Here is a 24,261-nt window from a genome sequence, read left to right on the forward strand (position 1 = left end):
ATCTTTTTTGTACAGTTCTTCTGTGTATTCTTGCCACCTCTTCTTAATATCTTCTGCTTCTGTTAGGTCCATACCATTTCTGTCCTTTATTGAGCCCATCTTTGCATGAAATGTTCCTTTGGTACCTCTAATTTTCATGAAGAGATCTAGTCTTTCCCATTCTGTTGTTCAGTAGGAAACTAATACAGAACTAATACAGTGAGTGGACAGGGCTAAGAGAAGCTGAAAGAAAGAAAGAAAGTGAAGTCACTCAGTCGTGTCCGACTCTTTGCAAGCCCGTGGACTGTAGCTTACAGGCTCCTCTGTCCAAGGGATTTTCCAGGCAAGGGTACTGGAGTGGGTTGCCATTTCCTTCTCCAGGGAAGAGAAGCTGAGTTGGTCCCAACTGGAAAGGCACTTAATCTCTGGAACTTGAATAAAAGGAATTTGAACTTGGGTTCTGAATGAGATGGGAAGCCAATGAAGTGTTTTAATCCAAGGAGTGATAGGTCTGACCTGTGTGTTAAAAGGGATCATTTGGATTGCCATGTGGAGAATACACTGGGGGACAAGACCTGCAGCAAGGAAATCATTTGGAAGGCTGCCAGGAGCACACAATGGGGCTTCCCAGGGGGCGCTAGTGGTACAGAATCTGCCTGCCAGTGCAGGAGACGCCAAAGTCTCCGGTTCGATCCTTGGGTTGGAAAGATGGCCCGAAGTAAGAAATGGCAACTTGCTTCCATACCTTTGCCTGGAAAATTTCACAGTTGGAGGAGCTAGAGTCCATGGGGTTGCAAAGAGTTGGACACAACTGAGCACACACATACACACACTCACACACACACTAGCGCCCATGATGATTTGGATCAGGACTGGCTGGTGGAAGTGGGCCGAATTAGGGTTGCTTATGTGTTGGATGTGGGGAGAGAAAGAAGAGTCAGTAGTACTCCAGGGTACTGACGTACCCTGGTGTTTCAGGCCTGAGCAACCAGGGGGTGAGGTTGCCATTACTGATGGAGGAGAAAGTGGTGGGATGAGCAAAGATCAGTGCTTGGATGTAAAGCTGCAGGTGAGTTCTGGGTTGCACTCAGGACTGAAGATGTAAATCTGGAAGCTGTCAGCACATGGATGATATTTAAAGCCAGGAAACAACTAGCTCACCAGGGACACAAGTGTAGATGGAGGAGGAGATTGGGGGACTGAGCCTGGTCCACCACAGTGATTAGATGATAAGCAGACTAAGAAGGTAGTACCTGTGAGGTGGGAGGAAAACCCGGCGTGCACAGGTTCTGAACCAAGGAAGAGGATTTTACAAGGAGGTGAAGGTGATCCAACGTAATGATGAGCGGTACTGTGAGTCAGCCGAGAGGAGGACTGAGAAGTGACTCTGGGCTTAGTAGCTAGACATCAGTAGCGCTCTCCCCAGGTAGGCTTCGTACGTCATTGCTTGACTGGAGCAGTGACACTTTCCCCTGTTGTGGACCCCACTGGTAACCTTAATCCAGGCAGAGTTAATAAGCTAGTTTTTGAGCCAAGGGCTTTTTTTTTTTTAATGCTACAATTCATAGTGGTGCTATAAAGCAAAATGCTGGAGACATTTTTATTAGCAAATTCTTGCAGCTGAGGCTCACTCAGTGGGACTTTTACTGGGCAGGGCCAGTCCAATCTCAGTGTATTAAAGAAAGACCATTAGGCCTTTGGAAAATGCAGACTTGTAAACTTTCTAGATTTAATGAAACTTAAGAAATCAAAACAATTAGGTTTCCTTTTGGTGAGACTCTAAAATTTACTGTGAAAGTTTAGCTAGGTCTTTTTCTTGTTGATTTTTTTCCCCTTTCAGGCTTAAAAGAAATTCTTAAAGCCTGTCATTTTTGTTCTCCTTTAAAGAAGAATAAAAAGGCAACCCTCCCTTTACAGTTTGCTAAAGAAATTGTTGGCATGTTTGTGTGTTTAATACCTAATTGTAAGTACAATCCTGATCCCTTTTTGGAAGTTATTCTCACCTCTAATCTTTTATAAATCCCTCAAAGAGCTTTACTGTTTGTTATCCAGGGTTTAAACTTTATCCTGAATATTATTTTCTATAAAAGAAGCCCTGCGGTTTGGGGGTTAGTGGTGGGATGATACACTGAAACATCAACTTTTTATTCTTGGGTTTTCATCCCATAACCCTGTTGTACAGATTTCAGATTGTGTTATTTAAGACTACTTAGCATTTTCTTTGAAGCTGATACATATAAAAAAGTTTTCAGCTCCCAAGTTTTATAAGGTCTGACATATTTGAGAGCTCTTGAAAGTCTCGGAACGGTTTCTGTGTTTTAAAGTGACTGACCTTTGTACAGTTTAGTACTGGTAGAACCTCATCTAGAATGTTGAGTTTAATTGGGATATTCTAGTTTGTAATCAGTGAGTGCTGAATTTGCATTCTTCTGAGATGCTGATGATTCACTGGCTCCATCTAACAAAGTGCAGCCTTGTGGCTAATTTTTAAACTCCAGAATTACAAAGATTACCCCCCGTTCAGGGCTAGTCTTGTGATCCAGCCTAACTCTGAGGGCAGAGACTGGAACTTTTCTTTCTAGCTTCCCCAGCCATGGGGAGCTGGCCCCCAATCTGGGCACGTCTCTGGGGTGTTACCTACCTGCAAAAGGTGTCAGTTAGGCAGGTTAAGGTGGAAAGTGGGTGAGAATTGCTGGCCTTAGTGCCTGTTGTGTGGTGAGCACCCAACATGTGTTTTAATCTATTGACCGATAACACATGTCAGCATTCTCTAAGGTGCCTTCTGGAGGGCACTAGGCTTTCGAGACACTCCTTCTTAGAAAAGTCCAGGAGCCAGATATGTTTGAGAAACACAGCTTCCTATATCTCCTCCTCAGAGATAGGCAGCACGTGTCAGTCTATTAAAAGCTCTGAGAAGTTCCCACAGGCAAGAGTCAGTGTTCTCCAAACTTGTGTGACGTGGAATCCTTTTGATTTTTATTTACTTATTAATCTAGCTGGGTCTTCATTGCGTCACATGGACTTTTCTCTGGGTGTGGAGTATGGGCTTCTCTAGCTGCAGCGTGAGGCCTTAGTCGCCACTTGGTGTGTGAGATCTTAGTTTCCTGACCAGGGATTGAACCCATGTCCTCTGCATTGCAAGGCAGATTTTTAACCACTGGATCATAGGGAGGTCCTGAGAATCCTTTTCTAAAGTTCGGGAGCTGCTATTCTACTGACTATGCTTTGGCAAGTGCTGTGTAGTATATAGTGAAATTAATGACTTAGTTACTTTGAATCTCTCATCTGGAAGTTACATTTTATAATTTCTGCAAAGTTTTACCTTTTATAATTTTTACCAAAAAAAAGGACTGATGTATCCCACGGATCAGAGTAAACTGCTGCATGTTCAGTTTAGTTAGCTCTCTGTGCCTTTGAGAAACCATGAGGGTGTCTGTGTGTTAACCCTTATCTTATACTTTATTTAACCCTGAATTCCAGGAGCCTATGGGAGAAATACTGTGCTCTGAAGCTATTTGAGTTGTTGCCTACCTTCATCACAGTGAATGGTGGTCTGTCCCTGTCTGTTCTGCTTGATTGACTAGTGCTGAGACTCCCTTTGGCACAGACAGATGGACAGACACCACCCAGTGTCATGGACAGGCTCAGCTGTGGAGCAGACATGCCAAAAATAAAACCGTGGTGTTCTCGCTAGTCAGAACTGGGACTCCAGTATTATTGAGTCATTATCCTATTCTTTATTGCCTGACCACTTGTGATCAGATGAGGGTTTTTTTCCCCGATGCCCTTATGGCTGAGATGGAGAGGTGTGGGATGACAGTGTAGTTACATGGATTTGTAACTGATGCTGTGACCATGCCCAGGGTGGGCTGCTTAATGGATCCCCATCAGCCTGGGAGGAGGGCTCTAGTGCTTTGCTATGGGCTCTGTCTTCAGCCCCATCCTGGTTGGTTTTTTAAAAATAATTAAGACATGAAGGCCCACAGACTGCATTTTGCAGATGACTTATGTAAAGGAAAAGTAACATCCATATAATGGATGACAGAATTGAAATGCAAAGATGATATAAAATGCTGGGAGTGGGTATGTGTGATGAGCTGGGATTTAAAATGAATAGAAAGTTTAGAAAGCTAAGAATTTAAAACATGATAGTGTGAGAGTAAGAAATGGGGGCTTTTTTTTCTTTAATTACAGTTGGTGTTTAAGAAGACTGAAGATTGATAAATACCAAATTGAGATTACTGTTGGGGAGAAAAGGATGTGGACTCGGAGAGATACATAGGAGTTTTAAGCTTATTGGTTAATACTTCTTAAGCAGGGTGGTGTGTCCATGGGTGTTTGTAATATATAACTTTGTCTGCCTTAAATATTTGTTAAAATAAATGGACTCCAGAAGCTCTGGACTATGGGTTCTGCATTGTATCTTTAAGTGAAGTAGCAAATTAGTATCTGCTAAAATCCTTCTGTTCATGGCGCTTGAAAGTTGTGTATCTGGGGTGTTGTTTAGTCCTGAGTACCGCATTTGAAGAGGGACAATGCAGACGGTAAACAGGAGGGTACGCTTCAGAGGTAATGAATACGGAGGTAGTTCTGTGACAGTTAGTTGAAGGAAATGTGTAGCGTTTAGACCAGTGAAGAAATGACTAAGGGGAAACATGATGGCTGCTCTCAGTCACTTGAGGAACTGTTAGTATGTCTTTTTTGTTCCTCTTTTCTGATACTATTATCTTCTTTTGTGTTAGATGTTTTTCTAGCATACCATTCTAATTCTCTTGTTTCTTGTACCATATTTTGGAGTTATTTTCTTAATGGTTGCCCTAGGGGTTACAGTGAGCCTCATAAAACAATCTAGTTTTGACTAATACCAACTTAATTCCGATTGTACAACCAAAGTGCTCCAGAATAACTATGTTCCCTCTCCTTTCTTAGAATTTGTACACAATAATAGAATAATCTTTATAAGCCCATCAACAGTTTTAGGCTGTGTCTTTTTAATCAGATGGAAGAAAAGGGATGCAAGTAAAAGTACATTTATACTGTCTTCTATATTTACCTTTATAGTGATGTTTACTTGGAAAATAAAGTATGCTATGCTATGCTAAGTCGCTTCAGTCGTGTCCGACTCTGTGTGACCCCATAGACGGCAGCCCACCAGGCTCCCCTGTCCCTGGGATTCTCCAGGCAAGAACACTGGAGTGGGTTGCCATTTCCTTCTCCAATGCATCAAAGTGAAAAGTGAAAGTGAAGTTGCTCAGTCGTGTCTGACTCTTAGCGACCCCATGGACTGCAGCCTACCAGGCTTCTCCGTCGATGGGATTTTCCAGGCAAGAGTACTGGAGTGGGGTGCCATTGCCTTCTCCGAAAATAAAGTATATTTCCTTTCAATTCAGCCTAAAGGACTGCCTTTAGGCAGTCAAAATATTTTATTTAGTATTTCTTGTAGAGCAGATATACTCCAGGTGAATTCTCTTATTTTCTGTTTATCTGGGAATATCTTAATTTCTCCTTTTATTTTTGAAGGATCATTTTGCTGGCTATAGATTTGTTGATTGGCAGTCTCTTTTCAGCGGTCAATGTGCTGCATGCTACTGCTTTCTGAGTTCCGTGATTTCTGAGAAGTGCGGAGTACCTTGTGCACGAGTCTTTTTTCTCTAGATCCTTTCAAGATTCTGTCTCCAGCTTTCAACGGTTTAACTGTGTCTAGGTGTGAGTCTCTTTGAGTTTATTCTTCATGGTGTTTGCTGAGCTTCTTTGCTATGCAGATGAATGTTTTCCCTCCAATTTGGGAGAGTTTTTGGCCTTAATTTCTTCGGGTGTCCTTTCTACTCCTTTTTCTCTTTCCTTCCCCATCTGGGACTCCTATAATGCCTATATTGGTCCACTCAGATGATGTCTCATGGTTCTCTGAGGCTCGGTTAATTTTGTTAATTTTTTGTTTTTTGATCTTTTTCTTTCTCAGTATGGAAAATCTTAATTGACCTTAAGTTTTCTGATTCTTCTTCTAGCTCAAATCTATTGTTAAGCCCTTTTAGTGATTTTTTTTGTTTCAGTTATTATATTTTTCAACTATAAAACTTCTATTTGGTTCTTAAAAAAATAATTTCTATCTCTTTATCGATATTCTGTACTTTCTGAGACATTGTGCGTATATGTTTATTTCTTTAGGTATGCTTTCCTTTAGTATTTTGAACATATTTATAATGGGGTGTTCCACTCCCCAGGTTTTCCTTTTAAGTCTTTCGATCAGCCTCCTTTTAGCCCTAGTTGGTAGTGCCGTGTCAGGCAGCTGCACTGTTAAACAGTAGTCCCTTATCTTTTCTGACAAATGCTCTGGATATAGGACAGAGTTAGATCTAAATCAGATCGGATGAAGACAAGCCTTGAGAACAGAGCTTTCTAGCAAGCTGCCAGACAGGCCAAACGTGACTGTTTTCTGGGGATGGTGCTTTTGGAGAGCTGTAAACCCATTTGGCCCCCTTGGGAGTTGTTAGACCTCTGGTTTTTATAGCTACTGTAGTTGGAGGCTGTTGGTTTTCAAGGCTACCATGGAGCTGGGGGACGAGAATGGGATTAATGCAGGTGAAAAAACACAAAGGCTGCTGTTCTTACGAAGAGTCAGCCGTTTTCCTTGAATAAATGCTCAGAAGATTACAAGCTTGTAGTTAATTTCTAGAGCTCTGGAAAAGTTGATTTTTGACAATTTTTGGCAGTATTCTTGTTGCTTCTTTCGAGGAGCAGATTTTCGGCAATCTTCACTGTGTAGTTAGAAAGTTAACTCTAGCAGCACTTCATCAAGTGAGGCACCCTTGTGTAATGAGTCTGCCGGGCACACGCTGTGTGCTCTCTCTCACTGTGTCTCATGTTCTTCTTATCTGAGTATTTGATGTCTTGGAGTAGCCCCAAGGGAGTGTTATGGAGCGCAGGTTACTGAGAACCACTGGTCATGACTTTATTAGAAGTGAGGCTCAGCCTTTGGGGGGGCAGCAAGCAGAATGTGTTGCAGACCTCATATCATGTGGATCTGCTGCATCAGTGTCTCATTTTGCCAGCGGAGTCCATCCTTTACAATCTGTCCAATTTTGTACAGTAAATCTCATGATGAAGAAAATCCATCATTTCCCAAAGTTAGGCTTGGAAGACAAAGCTCTTAATGGCTAAAATGGCCCTTTCCTCTGGATACTGTTGGAATTTGAAATCCAGTCCAGTTATAGTGTTCATTTCTCTCTATCAGATCTTATCATAGCTTAATAGCTTGCCTTTTCTGTTGAATATTTTTTATTTACACACTTAAAATCTGAGTTTTCACACATAAAATGAATTTGAATTTCTCACATGACCAGAAGTTTGGGTTATGGATATTAATTTTATCACAGCTTTTTACTTCAGAGGTCATCAGTGTCTAGCTCTATAAGATGGAAATACAAGTACCTAGTAGTAAGAAGCAGAGATTCTGTTCTGCAAAGCTGTGTGTGATTTTGTATCTGTTAACATGTTAGTGTGTATTTTTTGTCTTTTACATGTTTGTGTATTTTTCTCTTTATATCTTGTATTTACATGTGTATGTATAAAATAATTTAACCAAGTAGTCTAAAATGTGGCATTAGGTTGGTAGTACAGCAATTTTGAAATCTTGAAAGATAAAACTGGAAACATTTGCTTGTATTTTTTTCGCCTCGGAGGATTTTGTTAATGAGACATTTTATACTGCCATAAACCCAGGACAGTGATAAAGAAAGGTGTTGATTGATTTTTGGATGACAAGTGATGTCTCTAATTGCAGAACTTGACGTTTGTGTCACTTGGGCTGTTGTAGGTGAGCAAGACGTGGAAGGTGATTGCAGAAGACGAGGTGCTGTGGTACAGGCTGTGCCAGCAGGAAGGCCACCTCCCTGAGAGCAGCATCTCCGATTATTCTTGCTGGAAGCTCGTCTTCCAAGAGTGCCGAGCCAAGGAGCACATGTTGAGAACCAACTGGAAGGTAGGCAGTGGCCAGTACCATTACCTGCGGGGGAATTGCCTGCAGGGACCCAGGAATCCAAGCCCGGGATGAAACCCTGAGTCCCTCCAGTTTGAGCCTGAGGCTCACTGCTGAAAGCAGAGAGAAGGGTGTGGTGAGTGTCCCTGCAGCTGACAGTGACTTGCTGACCATTAGAGTATCTGCCCTCATTTCCAGCCACCTATTTGGGAGCATCCTTTGTCCTCCAGGAGAGGAGGTGGGCTTGAGGTGCCAGTCACCTCCCTCTGATGGTTGGGGTGTTTGGAGTGGAGCTCCATGCAGCCCGCTTTCACTCTTCCCTCTTCCCTGGATGGACCAAGAAAGCATCACCTGATTAGAAAAGAGGGGCTGAAAGTGCTCTTTCCAGTCAGTGCAAGAGGGAGATTACTAAGCGTCTCTAAGCACTGTCTTCCCTTCCCTCACATAACCTATTGGCTTGCTTCCATAACGTTTATCACTTCAAAATCTCTACAGAAATATTAGATCACAGCTACGCATTTGCCCAGTGAAGTGTTTCTGTAGAAAGCACTGTCAGGAGCAGTGTTACATGGAGCTGTCTGAGGCATGAGGAGACGCCAGCCTGGTGGCCGTTTCTTCCCACCTGGGTGGCTGGATATTCAGGTGGAGGGAAGGGATGGAACTGGATTCTCTATTCCCCTCCTGTAAAAGTCAATCCTAATAGACTTTGAGATGAACAAGCTTTCGCTCATTACTGATGGTGACATACTGCCTATGTGCACGTCTGTCCCCAGTCACCTCACAACCTGATCAGCGACCGTATTCTAGATCTGGGTAGTGTCACAGTTCCTAGCAAAGTCAGTAAGAGCAGTGTTCCTTTAACTTGGCGCTTCTCAGCCCCAGCGCTGGCACCATGTGGTTCCAGATCCTTTTTAGTGAGGGCTGTCCTGAGCGTTGCAGGATCTTCTGCTTCTGTGGCGTCTCCAGCCTCTCCCCAGTACAGGCCAGAAAGCATTCCCTTCCTTCCCCCAGCATCACCCCTGGTTGAGAGCCACCCTTCCAAAGAGAATCAGCACAGCTGTCCTTAGACCACAAAGACATCTCCACTAAATAAAAGGCCCGCTGCCCCGCCATGTGCCTCCAGACCAGGGGGAGGCCCCTCTTCGCCTTTTGCTTGGTTCAGTCTGTGTGAAGGACATAAGTGAGAGAGCTGGGGATAGGAAAGCCAAGGCTCTAACCTGGGCAGGAGGGGCCATAATTGAAGGAACGCTTGAGAGGAGGGCATTCTGTCCAGGAAGGAGGGATGCTTTTGAGAGTTGTGAGCACAAGAGCTGGAGGTACTCCATGTACCATGGCTCAAGTTCATAAATATCAGATCCTAGGGACAACACAGCAGCGGAGTTCTTTGTTTGCTCCAGAGACAACGGGCACTTCCAAGGTGGTGCCCTTGGTAACCTGGCAGACTCCACCTGCCAATGCAGGAGATGCAGGTTCAGTTCCTGGGTTGGAAAGATCCCCTGGAGAAGGAAATGACAACCCCCTCCAGTCTTCTTGTCTGGAGAATTCCATGGACAGAGGAGCCTGGTGGGCTACAGTCCATGGGGTCGCAAAAGAGTTGGACACAACTGAGCGCACCCGCCTACATACACCAGAGAGAATGAGGGAGGGAAGCAGGTATGCCCTCCTCATCCAGGGTGAGGGGGCAGAAGTGAAGCTGTTTAACGACCTCAGAGCATCTGGAACTTCATGCCTGTGTACAGATTGCATACAGTTTAACTGAACATCTGTTTATTGTTTTTCTCTAACAAGCACAAAGCCATGTGTTTGGTAAGTGCTCAGTAAGAGGTTGTTGCTTGAATGAACTGAAGTCAGACTGGAGGGAGGCTTCTCTTTGGAGCATCTTGGGCCCACATCGCACACTGTTACCTATAAGGACTACAGAGGTTGAGTGTCAAGTGATGGCTCTTGCATTAACAGTAGTGATTCTGGAATGAAAGGAATCCTGATGAAAACATGAAAGGGAGCAGAGAGCAGGGTGCCTTCCCTGTGGGTGCCTCTGCTTTCCCATCTCTGATGTGGAGCTGAGAGTAGCTGCGCTCTCCAGGCTGCAGTAAAGAGGACTGTCTAATGGTATCTAACGCTCCTCCCACAGGGCATGGCTGGTGCCTGCAGCTCAGTTAGCCTCGACTTTGGCACACAGATGCTGTGGTTTGCTATTCCTGGTCATCCTCTGGATGGGTTGGGAAGGTGATTTGGTTTGGAATCTCCTAGGTCAGTGTCTGGGGAAGGTCAGTGTCTGGGGAAGCTCAGAAGGGACCCCAGGGTTCTCAGTACTTCACATAGAGGGTGACCTGTGAGCGTACAAACTTAGCTGGACTTTAGAGCAAAGGCGAAACGGTGTTCCTTTCCCTGGTGTTTGCACGCACTCGTTTCACAGTGGAGTGCTAAGGTCTCTTAATCCAGAATACCAGTGTGGGGCTGGAGCCCAGGACGAAGAGGAAGCCACGTGACAGAACTTAGTGGAGGCCATGAGCTCACTGACCCTCTCCTTTGCTTTCACTGCCTGGTCTCTCAAAAGAGCTTGCTCTTGTCACTTTGGCCATGGTCCTTGCATGGATGACTTTGCAGTCCCTCCCATGTCTCACACAGCCCCACCTGGATGTGTCCAGTTGTGTCCCTCAGCCTTGGACTCATTTCTCGAGTTCAGTGCGATCACCGAGTGGATCATCTGGCACAGCGTCTGGAGTTCAGCTGCTTAATAAATGTTGGTTTTAATGGAATGGATGTCATCATCTGTCTCCTAATAATAATGTAGATAGTGATAGTAGCTACCATTTATTGGAAACTTGTGTGCGAAGAGCTGTCCTTGGCACTTCCACCGTTTCTGATCCTTGTGCTGGTACAGCAAAGGTGAAGTTGTAGGTGGCTCGCTGGCCTTTCTTTTCACTTCAGTACTGTTGACTTACAGTATTGTTTCAGGTGTACAGCAGAGTGACTCAGTTATGTATGTATATTTTTTGATGGCTTGATATTCTTGAATACCTTTATGCATGCTTGCTTTTTGGCTTAACTGTCCCACCCTTCCTAACATCCCACATGTAAATACTTTCTATACCTCCAGATTCCCTTTATTTTAAAAATAATTATTTGTGTATATTTTGAATCAATAAATAATCATGATAGAATAAGTCAGAAGTCATCAAAAGGCCTATACTGGAAAATATATCTTCCTCTTTGCTCTCTTCACTTACATCAGGAGCTACTGTGTTATGGGTTTTAGGGTTTCCTTTATAAACCATTTCCATAATCAGAAATAATGTCTTTTCTCCTTTTTCCCCCCACCCTGATTTTTATTTTGTTGTATATATGTTTTAATTTTATTCTGAGAGCACTTAAAGAGCTGTTAGCACGTAAAATACCATTAACTACTTTCTCTCCGCCAACCTGACCTTTCTAAATCCACTTCATGTGTTTCTTCACTGGCAGCCTCTGCAGTGAAGTCGTTTACGTCCTGTGAACCCGGAGGGGGTGGGTCGGTGTCTCACAGTCTAGTTCCGTGCAGTGTGTGCAGCTCTGGTGCTAGTAGCTTAACATATTGGTTGTCATCTGTGTCCTTTTGAGTCTCTTTAACTGTGGACACAGTCCATGCTGTAGGCAACCCACCATGGAATATAGGTGAGAGCGAAATGCTTTGTCTCCCTGCCATCCCGAGAATAGTATAAACCGCACCCCTTTTCTCATGCAGAATCGCAAAGGCGCAGTGAGTGAGCTGGAGCACATTCCCGACGCAGTTTTATGTGATGTGCATTCTCACGATGGCGTTGTCATTGCTGGGTAAGCAAAAACAGTTTTTCATTTAATACTCTTTATCCTAAGGTCTTTCACTTTTCACAGACCACCCTCTGCGTCTCAGCCACCTTATTCTACCTTTGGGAGCAGGTGCCTTCCCACTCACAGCCCACGTGGAGATAAGACGGAGCCCCTGTGTCCTCCAGTAGTCGAGGGCTCTGAAGCAAGTTGGGTGGGGCGGCTGTGTAATCCATTTGTCTCATATCTTTTGAGCTTTTAAATGACTCTTGTGGCATGTTATTATGTTAGATTTTCATTAAGGCCAACCGTTTGTTCTTTATGAAGACATGAAAAACTCAAGAATAGTAAGTGTTGGCAGAAACAGGTCCTATTCTTGATTTCTCATTGTGAAGCCTTCATTCTGAAGAAGGGCTGTGGCCACACAGGTAATCTTCCTTCCCTACCACACAGTTTGTATTTGCAGTTAACTTGTCCTGAAATAGGCGTTTTATTACGTATCTGTCTCCATTGCTGAGAAATTAAATTTTAGCTTCTGTGAATTTGGCTTCTATTCCAAAAACCACTTTCATGAATTCTTCATGTTTTATCAGAGAGGTGTTTTTATGTGTTTCTTTAATGTATACTAAGGTGGTAATTTTCTTTTTGGATTAACAGTATGTCTTGAACTAGAGTCTCACGTTGTGTACCTAATGCCACAGAGACCAGGACACTTAAACTTCTGGGTCTGGATTGACTCTGAAGTGAGCCACCCAAAAGAGGTTTCTCCCTGGATGAACAAACAGAAACCTTGGACTTAACAACATAGTCATAGGAGAGCCTTTTCCTTTGAAAGAAAACTCCTTCAGAAGCATTCCTTGAAGAGTATTGTTTGAATTGAAATTTCAGAGAGTCAGATTATTTTAATATTTTGTGGTTTTGTAGTACCTTTGTAAAAGTATTTTACTTTAAACAGGTTATGCCTTAGGAGCAACACTTTCCTTTAGCTTGTGTTTTCCTGGCCATGATTTCGAGGTTAATGCCCTTCTCAGCAGTGCCATAAAACTGTTATTTTTAGAAAAATTAATGGACTAGAAATCTAAAATTCTGTCCATCCAGTTACCAGTGTGGCACTAGGCTTCTGCCCCCATCACTCAAGTGTGGGCATGAGAGCTCATGCTAGGCAAGGTCCTCTTCACCTGTTAATTCTGAGATTCCTTAGTAACCCCCAGAGGGACTGGGATCATCCTACCTTACAGGGGTCTCCTGGTTAGAGGCCTTTGAGAACAGACTGTTGAGATTGAACTGAAAGTCATAAAAGGAATTGATACAGGGAAGGTGACTCTCGAAAGCCAATTATGAATTTCTTATCCGGACGTGGACCTTACAAAAGGCAGCCTGGCCATGAGTCCAGATACCAGTCCTTCTTTTCCTGCCTCTCCATTCCCCTGAGGCCTCCTCAGCATCACAGATTATGCCAGCACAAAGCACAGCGATGGCAGAGTTTCGTTAATCGATAAGATGAAACTTGATCCGTGGGTCAGAGAGGCTCCTCACAGCCCCTTTTTCTAAGAGAACCTTATGTTGATGGCCTAGCCTCAGATACTTCAATCTTGCTTATATATACAGCATCTTGTGTTTATCATTAAAATTTTATCTGGTGGTTACGATGCTTGTTTTCTGGGTCAGATCTTGAATCCCTTTTCATTTGAGAACAGCGGTGTTTGCGGTTACCTCATTCTCAATCAATGTTGTATTCACCAGGCTTTCTGCAGTTATGTATCTCCAAGGAGCTTCTTAAAGAGACAGTGGCTACCCCACCATTTCTTTCTCATTTACTTCCCTTGCATTTTTCCTATTTTTCTTCTTCCCTTCCTTCTTCTCTATTTTTTATGCAAGTGGAATCTGTTCAGAGGCTTAGTTTTATATATCTGCAGGTAACCTATGTTCCATATCTGCATTTAAACTTGTTAATTACGTAATTGAAGATTCTGTTGCAGAATCTTTTCCCAGCTTCTCAGTTTTTCAGTCCTCTATGTAGGTGTTCCTGATTTGGAGTTGCATTGCTTAGACTTAGACTGATGTGTGTTACACGTAAAGGTAGAGTTAACCCAGACTTGGTTCTGCCTTAGTCTTCTTTTCATGCAGAACCAGGGTTCCTGTTAAATGCTTATTTGCTCATAAACTCTGAGACACTCGAGTCCCTGTCAAGTGAACAGGACGTGGATGCCTCTCACCTGAGGCTTGTTTTCCACCAGAGGAAGCAGACATTATTCTCAAAGCTTTTGATCTTTCCCTCTTGTCCATGGGTGTTTGTTTCCCTTCCTTGTCTCATGGATGATAGTTTCCAGTTACCTTTTCCTGACGCTTGGAGCCTTTTGAAATTTGTTTCCAACCTTCCGTTTCTCCTCACTACTCTTCCCAGGGTACTTTTGGTTTTTCTCCCCCCATACTATTCTAGTCACCTCTGACCATGTCTTTTTAAACTTGAGATGCAATTTACATACCATAAAATTCACCCTTTTAATTGTGTAAGTCAGTGATTTTTACTACATTCACAAGGTTTTATAACTGTCCACCATTATCTAATTCTTGAACATTTTCATCACCTCCAAAAGAAACTGTCTCCATTTTTTAAGGCTTAGCTCGAGTCTTGCTGCCTCCCACAGCTTCTGTGGCACAGTAGCCTATTAACTCTGCCTCCCATGCCAGCATCTCCCCTTCTCATGCCTCCCAGGAAGTGATTATCTGCAGCGCATGGGGCAGCTAACCACATGGCTTTAAGGCTTCACTGAAACATTTTTGTCTTATGTTGTTATTTTATTTTTAAACTTTATAGTCATGTAAATTCCCAGTTAATTTGTAAGCATCTTTTAAAAGTGGAGGTGTTATGTAATATTTCATTAAGCTCCCTGTAATACTAATACATTTTTTAATCTGAAGAAGAGTGTTAACACTTAATAGATTCCCTTCCCCTGACCTGTATACTACATGTTACATGAGAAACTGGAGGAATTCCTGATTTCTTTGGTCTGTTCTGATTTCCTAGTTCTTTTCAACTTAGAATCACACAGTTTGAAACCTGGAAGGAACTTTATAGATTCTGTTCTGAAATGCTCCTCCTGCGTGAGGTTGTGGAGGCTCCCGAGGTCTGGGGAGTGGGGTTGATAACGTGTGCCCTGGCCGCCCCGCTGTGCTTCTGCCGGCGGCACGTGAGAGCCCTGCCCCTCGCTACCGTCTCCAGCCCTGGCTCCATGCTCGGATGGCCTGTCTTATTATAGTGTCATTTTGTTTTCCTTTATGACATGTATGGACCTTTCTTTTCTGTAAAAAATGAAAACAGCAGTAAGACCATGTTGTCTTTGCAAAACTGTTAGAAAGTGGAGAAGAGAAAGCCGCCTGACTCCCAGCTTGCTAGCACAGCTCCCGTTATGGGTTTTGGTGTGTGCCATTTTTGTTTCTGTTTTCAAATGCATGTTACTGGATTTAGGTAGCTGGATTTTTATCTTTTCCAGATGAAGGAATTATTTTAGGGACTTCGCTGGCAGTCTAGTGGTTAAGCTTCTGCACTTCACAGCAGGGAAGCCAGGTTCGATCCCTGGTCAGGGAACTAGGATCCCACATGCTGCATGGTGTGGCCGAAGGAAAAAAAAAAAATATCTTAAAATGCCTTCAATAATCCTCAAGTTCTTTCCCATTTAACTTTTTGCCTTGGAGTCTCTAAACCATCCCTCAGACCCACTCTCCTGAGTGTGCCTTCCCGTTCTCGGTCAGTGCCATAAATAACGAGAGTTGGCTCTTGTTGACTGTGCTCCTCTCTCTGACAATGGTGGGGGCCGTGTATGAAGAGTGTGTGTAACTGCAGAGCCTAAAGAACGCCAGTCCCAGCACCCGGGAGACTTCGGGGCAGGCACGCACAGAAGGAAGAGCCCCCACACTGTGCTCCCCGAGCCGCCTTGCTGCACCTTTGACTCACAGTCTCCTTCTCGGGTCCCCCTCACGCCTCTCTGTGGTGTCGTGTGGCCACCCGGCAGTGTGTGCAGCATCCCAGAAGATACCAGAAACAGTTTTTTCTTTGCTGTTGGAAGTCCCTGCGACTGTGACAAAGTATGTGATTCAAACACAGCCTGTCCTTAGACTTTTTTTGCCTGCTAAGATTTCCCATTTCTTTAACCCGAGAGCAACTTGTGCTGAGAAGCCACCGGTCTGTGTGCGTAAGCCACCTTTCTCTTTTTGTCAGAGCTGAGCCTCTGTCTGCATTTCCTCTGTGATCTGGTAGCGTTCCTGAAACGTGGTGAGGTTTAGTGTGCTTAGAAGGAGATGTTACCTAGAAAGTTGGTTGATAAGTGGTTAGGAAGCGTGGTGGTGGTTTCTTTCTTTTTCTCTTTTTATGGTGAGAGCTCCGAGAATTGTAGAGTGTCTCTCAAATGACATGTTTATAATTGAGGGAAAAGACCAGAAGGGACGAGGCTGTGACAGCGTCCCCGTCCTGTGTTGTGTTGTGAGACCTAGAGAGTCCTCTTTCTCCACAGTCACACTGAGAGTTACGGGTGTTGAAAACAGATGACATCATGAGTTCAGAAAGGTCACATTATAACCTGAGATGCAGGGCTAGGTATACTTTGCCAGAAATATGTTTGCTTTACTGCCATCTAGTGAAGGAGAGCCTCTCAGGTAAAACTTGGAGGAGAAAGTCAGCCAGGGGGCTCACTGGAGGCCTTGTGCTGGCCATTAAGCTGTTAGCTCACCAGAAGCTTTTATCAGATGCCCAGGAGTATACCGTGGTGTGTTTTGCAATAAACTCCCTTCTCACTGTTACTTAAGATTCATAAGTCTGAAGCGTTTCAGTTTGCATAGGAAAGCACACTTTTCTGTTCACATTAGAGGACCATTTTCCCCCTTTCGATTTAAAAAAAGTATCATTCCCCTTTTTGTAAGGTTTTTGTCAACACTCCTAAATGCTCTTCCCACCCCTCTTCCATTTTCTACTGTGGTGATCCGCCTTTTTAGGGTACGCTTCCTGTCTGTACTGAAAAGAACGGTGACTGCGTATCCGTGTTTGTCTTCACCCCCAAGTATGGTTGGCGGGAAATCTCTATCATTGAGTGTCGCCAAGTGTTAGCTGTCGTCTTTCCCTAAGAAGTTCTCTGTTATCCCATTTGGTCTACACTGATTTTCCCCATCTCCATTCCCTTTGAGGCAAGTAAGACACAGAGCAAAACTGCCTACATGTCTCTAGCAGCCCAAGTGACCTCTGGCTGTTGTTCTGGCTTTTATTATGACTAAAACTGTCCACATGACTTGGATAGTCGAAAGGGTTGCCAGTCTTCTGTAGACATGAAGCAACATTTTGAGCTTCTATCCTATGTATGTTAAATTGGGTGTCTGAATCTTGGGGTTCACTTGGCCTGTTGACACTTTTCTTGGAATATTATTGTTTATAGCTAAGAACTGTTGGAAAACAGTACTTCAGATGTAGGCATGTGTCTAAGGTAATGTCTTACTTTTAGCCATTTTTCCACCACTTTTCCCAATAATTAAAAATGTCCCTTAGTATTGACCACAAACCATGCCTAAATACAGCTTTGATCTGAAGTAGTGTGTATTTGCCCTGAAATCTACAACCCTTCTGTTCAGGAGCTGAAGACCTCAAGGTGGTGTTTCTGATATTCTGCTAGCTTCATGTGAATGTATAACACTAGATAATATAATACCTAGGATCACTTTGAGGCTCTTGAGATGATAGCAGACGCCTTGTAAATACACACTGGTGATAAAAACCGCCTTAGATAAATGTCACTCTGTATTTACATTTACTAAGGACTTGCTTTATCTGTCCCCCTTAAAAAAAAACTCTTGACAGTTTTCCTTTCAACCTTGTGTTATATAGATTTTGTGCTGCTGCTTATTATGATGTTGGAGTATTTCCCATAAGGAATCCAATCATTACCCGTTAGGGACCTCTTCTTAAAAATACTTTTTATTTATTTATTTTCTGCTGTGAGGTGTACATGCTCTTCTGGTAAATAAGTCTGAGGTAAGATATTGATAAGAGACCAGAGGAGAGCTTCACATTTATTATGTCCTTAATGAAGGAGCTCTAGAATATCCTTAATAAATACTGGTGAACTCATGGCTGCATTTACCCATCTCAGGTTCTCCAAGGAATAATGGGAAGGGCCACAGCTACAATAACTCTGCATAATCATCATTGACTCTGACTCTATTGATTGTGATTAACCAAGATGTATGGAAAACAGTTTGAAGTGTGTAGTGCGTGGATCTCATAAGGTCCATTAAGACGTTCATTATTTCTCCATTGATGCATCTTAAGCTGCACTCGATGTTTGCAGCAGTGCATTTCCACAGAAAGACTGCACTGTGGGATTGAGTTCATTTTGTTAATTGCATAATAACAGCACAGTTGTGTTTCATAGAAAACAGTAAATACTCTTGCTTTCATTGATTTGTAATCTTTGGTATTACTGAAGAAAGTATGGAGTATGTGACTAGTTCTTAAAACCTCTGCATGTTAAGGGCATAAACATTTTTTGAAATGTGGGCACTGCACTTGTAGGGGCCTCGGCCTAATTGCGTTATAGTCTTTAAACCACTTTCATCTTCTAAGTTTAAATCAGATTTGTGAGCATGTACTAAGCACAGAGGAACACTACAGACTCATTCCTTGTTCGGGGGAGGGGTACACCTCCCTTGCTCACAGGCAATGTGATACAGTCATTGCTGGTCACAGGCCAGTGTGAGAGGCAGGGTAAGGGAAGAGCAGGCGCCGTGGCACACGGGAGAGGCACCAGGGTAGGCTCCGAGCCAGGCAGGTTTCTCCTGAGAAGTGACTCCTCAGCTGAGTCTGGAAGGGACAGCGAGGAGTTGTCCAGGCAGAGTGTCATGTGGAGGAAGGATGCTCATGACTTATACACATGCTGCCCCTGCTGGCTCTCAAACCAGCGATGGACTTGGGAAGTCCATTACAGTGAGCTGGGCGCAATACAGCTTCAGAATCCTCAGCTCAGGGCCGTAGGCAACCACCACGGACTCACTGGATCTGACACACAGATGAAACCATTTGCTTTCCTGGCCTGAGGCCCGCATAACTAGGCTCGTTTTGGCTGCTGTGAGTACTTGATCAGAAGGAACTTGTGACTTCGTTTTACAGGTCCTGTAGAGCATGGTCCTGTAGAGCATGGTCCTGTAGAGGGTGAAGTTTTTTAAGACTTTTTTTTTTGTTTTTTACGTGGACCAGTTTTAAAGTTTTTGTTGAATTTGTAACAGTATTGCTCCTGTTTTATGGTTTGGCTTTTTTGGCTGTGAGGAGGCATGTGGGATCTTAGTCCCCCAACCAGGAATTGAACCCACACTCCATGTTTTGCAAAACTTAGTCTCAACCCCTGGACTGCCCAGGAAATTCCGAGGGTGAAGTTTAACCGTTCCACGTGTGGGAGGCACCTTTGCATTTGCCCAGTCCCACGCCCCTTGCCAGCACATGGAGCTTTTTCATCGTTGGCCTCTTGACTTCCAGTTGAGCTATAGTGGTGGAACTGATGAGTTAGTGTCAGGGACAGTGTCCTGCAAGCCTGAGTCAAGAGTATTGAAGAGGATAAATTCCTTATATTGCACTCAAATGGAAATAGTTCTTAAAAGCCATATTTGTTTCCAAGACACTGTCATTGGAGAAGGCAGTGACTTGCTGGCTAAAGCAGCAGTTAGAGAAAAGCCTGGGGACCCAGGTTGATCCCAGCTGTGCCACTAAAATGTTTCTTGTGACCTTGGCTGAGTCACTTAACCTTATGCCCAGCTTCTTAAATGAAAACAATGCCCCTGGTTGTGATGAAGAACCTTGAAAAAATTGTTTTCAGCAAATTAGCACTGGCACCTGGAAGCAAAATGGAACCATCCCTCCCCCACTTGGCTACTTAGACGGGAAAAAAGGTTAAAGGTGGTTTTTAGCTGTACAACATTTCTACGTTTTTCTTCAGGTCTCTTGGTCCAAATAAGTAGTCTGCTTATTGGAAATGTACTAGTTAATGAAAGCTCTTCGGTGGTAAATAATTTGAAATTGGCAATTACTCTGGCGTGCCGAGCTTGAAAGAGGCTCTTTTCCCATTCTTTCAACAAAAAAATCAGCTGTGGTCTCTGACGTGTTTATTTGGAGGTAAACTCAACCTCGCCAAGCAGGAGAAAGACTGGGAAAAGCATGCAGCTTCACTGATGCGTGCCGTGGGCTGGGGCAGCCTTCCTCGTTTGGAAAAGGCTTCTTTCTTCCTTAGTGTTTCGTTAGTGTTCTTACATCAGCTAATACGTTAGTTGCCATTGTACTTTGCACAGGCACTAATTAGAGAACCATCAACATTGGGGTCCAGAGGCTCCCTGACAATGCAACTGTCATAGTGGTGTCTTAATTGGTTGAGTGTAATTGTCATTAGGCAGCCATAAAGACATCTGGAGCTCTGGAGAAAAATCAGCCCTCGCCCCTTCCAGCTCTGTCCTTGCTTCTCCCGGCCAGTGTTGGGAAGCACTTTGAAACTGCACCGAGAGTCTGGTCCAGGTCATCTGCCCCAGCCAGTGTTTCTTCCTCAGGAAAACGTCCGCTTCTGTAGCACGAGTTCACGAACGTGGTGTCCGAGCGCTGCTGCCGTGGCTGCTTTCATGTGGTTCACTCTAGAGCCCGTTGCTGAGTCATCACGTAGTACCTGCTGAAGCAGGGTATTTATTCTCTGTTCTCATCTTAAAGGAGCACTGAGTCTTTTGTATTTGCCTCGTGAGTCTTTTTGCAGCAAAACATTTATGCTGTTATCATGCTCTTTCGCCATAAAGAATGGAGTTGACTTAGATGGATATCTACAGAAAGTTTTATATTTACCGAAATAACGTAATTTATTCTGTGTTTTGTAGAGAGGTTTTAATCAGTCTGGAGGTAAATGGAAGAAGCTCATGCATCTCGATGTGTGTGTTCTGGGAGTGTCACTGACCATTAGCACTGGAAGTGGGACAGCAGAGAGAAGGTGGTGCCACTCAAACCAGTCGGGCTGTTACCTGGGGAGCCCCTTCTCTCAGCTGCGTGTAAGGCGCTGTGGTGGAGGCTGTGGCACTGTGGTAGGGCCTTCATGGTCAAGTTGAGGACACATGGGACGAGCAGGGAACACCATTTCTTCAGATTCAGGGGCACTGTAGTGGAGGCAGAGAGGGGTCATGGAGAAGGGGGGCCTGGGCTAGACCTTTAGACCTTATTAGGCTTGAGTGAGGGCTTCCCTGGTAGCTCAGCTGATAATGAATCCTCCTGCAGTGCAGGAGACCTGGGTTCAATCCCTGGTTTGGGAAGATTCCCTGGAGAAGGAAATGGCAACCCACACCAGTATTCTTGCCTGGAGAATCCCATGGACAGATTCTGGTGGGCTGCAGCCATGGGGTTGAAAAGAGTCGGACACGACAGCGACTCAGCACAACACAGCACAGGCTTGAGTGAGATGGGTGGTTCTCAATCTGCTTAGCTCATTGGGAACAGCGTTGTCTGGTCCCACCCCTGGAGGATGAGATTTCATTGATCTGGTGCGCCCTTGGTTTTGGGAGTTTAAACGCATCTCAAGGGATTCTAATGTGTAGCCAAAGTTGGCCCATCTGGCTGGGTCATAAGGAGGGAAGGGGCTCCAGAAAGGTGGGTAATTGGGAGCCGAGGTGCAGAGGCACCCGTGCTGTGGAAGGCAGTGACCGACCGTCCCGGCTAGAGACTGGCTCCTGCTAAGGAAGAGGAGAAAATGAGGCTGGGAGAGGAGTGAGGTAAGTCTGTGGAGGGATCTCAGTGCCTGGCTGATAGTTAAAGCTTCATTCAGTGTGTTGTTAAGGCCTCAGGATTCACAAAGAGCTCCTTAGGTGTCAAGCGCTATTTTAGTTGAGCTGTTCTGATCACTGGATCAACAGCGGGGAGCAGGACCCAGCCCCTGACCTTAGAAGCTCATGGGTTCATAGGGGAGGTGATCAGTCAGATGACTGCATATACAGCTGCCACCAGAGGAGAGTCCACGCTGCTATCCTGGAAGATGGTAGCACCCGTGGTCTGGTGTGGAGGGTGGAGGGAGAAAGGGAGAGAGAGCCACGTAGTCAAGTATTTCCGAGGGTTTGGCTGGTGCTGGGTGGCCGGAGGTGAGTGAGGCTCGGGAGTGGGGAGGCTGTTGTGGGGTGGCTGGGGGTGAGGGGTGGCCCAGGTCCAGATGCAGCCTGGGAGCGAGGAGAGCAGGAAGGTTGTGGACTGCACGTGTAGTAAGTAGTGTGGTGATGTGTGCATGATGGCAGAGGGGCGTTGAGGAGCCCCCCAGTTTTGCACTGGTGATCTGGGACGAGTTCTGTCTCTGACAAAATCAAGAACTTGCAACGAGCCAGTTTGGTCATGGGCCAAGTCTTTTTGAGGAGAGCACGTGTTTAATTTTAGGTGAGTGAGTTGCAGCATGAAGGGGACAACTTCTTGGAAGAAAAGGCAGTCAGGAGCCTTCCCGATATTAATGGATGCTCCTCTGCGGCCTCTGCCCTCCATCTGTCTTCCCCCAAAAGAGAGAGGCAGACTGTATTTCATGGCTCACGGTTGTGGGGTGCAGCGGGTTTCAGGTTTGGATTTGGTCACCGTTGCTTTACCTTGGAACTCCTTGTGTAAAGGGAACTTGCAAATGGTGGGTTTCAAGCCCCCCAGATGCTGCCCTCGTATCCCCTCGGGGGCACCACAAAGGCCTTGAGGATGACTGGCGTGCTCCCATATGCAGGTCACAAGAAGCAGAATGACAGAGACGGACAGAAAGGAAATGCGTTTTCCTGGTTGGTGTAGTTCTTTCTCTCAAAGCTCCCGAGTCCCCTCTGTCTGTCTGTCACTTCTTTCTATTTCTGAATGATGTTGCCATCCTCCTCAGCCACCTCTTGTGAATTGGCCGGTTCCTTTCACACAGAATTTAACCTCAAGAATCTAAGCATACACAGCCTAGAAATTCACACATGTTGTCTCTGAGTGTGTCTGTTGCTAAGCAAGTGGCCTTATTCCAGGGAACGGTGTAGTCATCCTTAGGGTGTCAGAGTCAGCGGGTAGTTTGGGTGCAGTGGAGTGTGTGTTCCTGTTGAGGTGGCCTCGTTGAGGTCACATGATCTGGAAGCACTGTCTGGAGGGTCTGGGAGCCGGCGATTGGTCCTGGTGATTTCAGTATCTTGCCTTTGCTCATGTGTCACCAGGCTTAATGACTGTCATGGAGTGAGCGTTTTTGTTTGCTGGAGGATCAGTGGTCAGAGGCCCATGAGTCCAGTTTTAGACAGCACATCTCTCCTCCCTGCCTCTTCACACTCCCACTCCCTGGGTACCATCCTACAGGGAGAGAGCCCCGTGGTGCAGCCTAGAGAGGGTGTGTGACAGGATGACCTCTGAATTCATGGTGTGTATATTCGTTGTCACCTAATGTGAGGAAAACACTGCTGCATTTAGTAAGTGAAGCATTCCCGAATCAGAGTAACCTTAGTTTATTAAGAAACCTCACGTGAGAAACTGATGTACAACTACTTCATAGATGTATCATGTCATAGACTTCAGTAGTTAAATAAGTCTCGGAGTTATCTTTTTCGTTTCACTTGGAATGTGAGATGAAAGAAGCCCTGAAGGAACTGTGGCTTGGCCTCAGGAAGACCGAACACCTTTCCCGTTGTCTGCATGTCTTTGTGTTTGTGTGGCTTCATTCTGAGGCTCTGAGCCTGTATCGAACACGCCTCGGCACAGGTGCTTCGGTATTGAAGCAGACCCTCTGCAGCAGCTGTGAGGAACTCTGCATAAAGGCCTCCAGTGGCAGGCAGCTCACTACCTTGTCATCTGGCCGTTCCATTGTCCCCGGGGCCTGGTGCCTGACCAGGTTCTGGCCCTGCCGCGGCCATGATGGAGAGAGTCATTTGTTGGAGTGGCAGGCGTAATAGGAGAGAGTGAGTGCTCCCGCGCTCTAAGTGGGTGAAACCAGGGAGCGTCATGCATTTCGGCAAGAGCTTTTCATGAGAAGGCAGCACTGTCTGGCTGCTGAAGGCAAGACTTAATTGTTTCAGCAAATCAATTAGTCTTTAGGGACTTTAATCAGTCAAATCTGATGCATGGATGAGGTATTAGAAAGCTTGTGCCTGTAAGACCATTAGCCCTGTGTGTGTGTGTGTGTGTGTGTGTGTGTATAAATAGTGTGGCTTCTGCACGTTTCTGCTAGTGATCCCTTTACTGGGAGGACTTAAGGTAGCAGAAGGGGTATAATAGTCGAAAAGAAAGGCAGGGAGATCTTGCTGTCCGGTGTTTTAATTACGGTATCCTCCTTTGAAATTGTCACCACTGTGCCACGAGGACAGGGAGCGTGTTCTCAGCCTTCTGTTCCCGAGTTGCCGTTCTCTCCTGTTGGGGTGACTCGCGTAAACAGCGTTGCAGCAGTGGGCCCCTACCTGCGTAGTCTTCCTCCACTGGCGCTTTCAGGCTCCCACAGGCTCTGCACCGCGGCCCTGCCATTCGCTCCCCTTTGGAACCACATGTGTCCTTC

General features: G+C 45.0%; 1 protein-coding gene across 1 annotated transcript in view; it reads left to right on the plus strand.

The window, feature by feature from the left end:
• Positions 1 to 24,261, plus strand: part of FBXW8 (F-box and WD repeat domain containing 8) — a 113,526-nt gene that overhangs the window by 24,589 nt on the left and 64,676 nt on the right. The window contains exons 3-4 of the mRNA XM_070386097.1: positions 7,793 to 7,957; positions 11,679 to 11,767. Coding sequence (XP_070242198.1) covers positions 7,793 to 7,957; positions 11,679 to 11,767 — 254 coding nt within the window. The remainder of the gene's footprint in view (positions 1 to 7,792; positions 7,958 to 11,678; positions 11,768 to 24,261) is intronic.

The sequence above is a fragment of the Bos mutus genome, chromosome 17 (assembly GCF_027580195.1).
Source record: "Bos mutus isolate GX-2022 chromosome 17, NWIPB_WYAK_1.1, whole genome shotgun sequence".
NCBI classification, from domain to species: Eukaryota; Metazoa; Chordata; class Mammalia; order Artiodactyla; family Bovidae; genus Bos; species Bos mutus.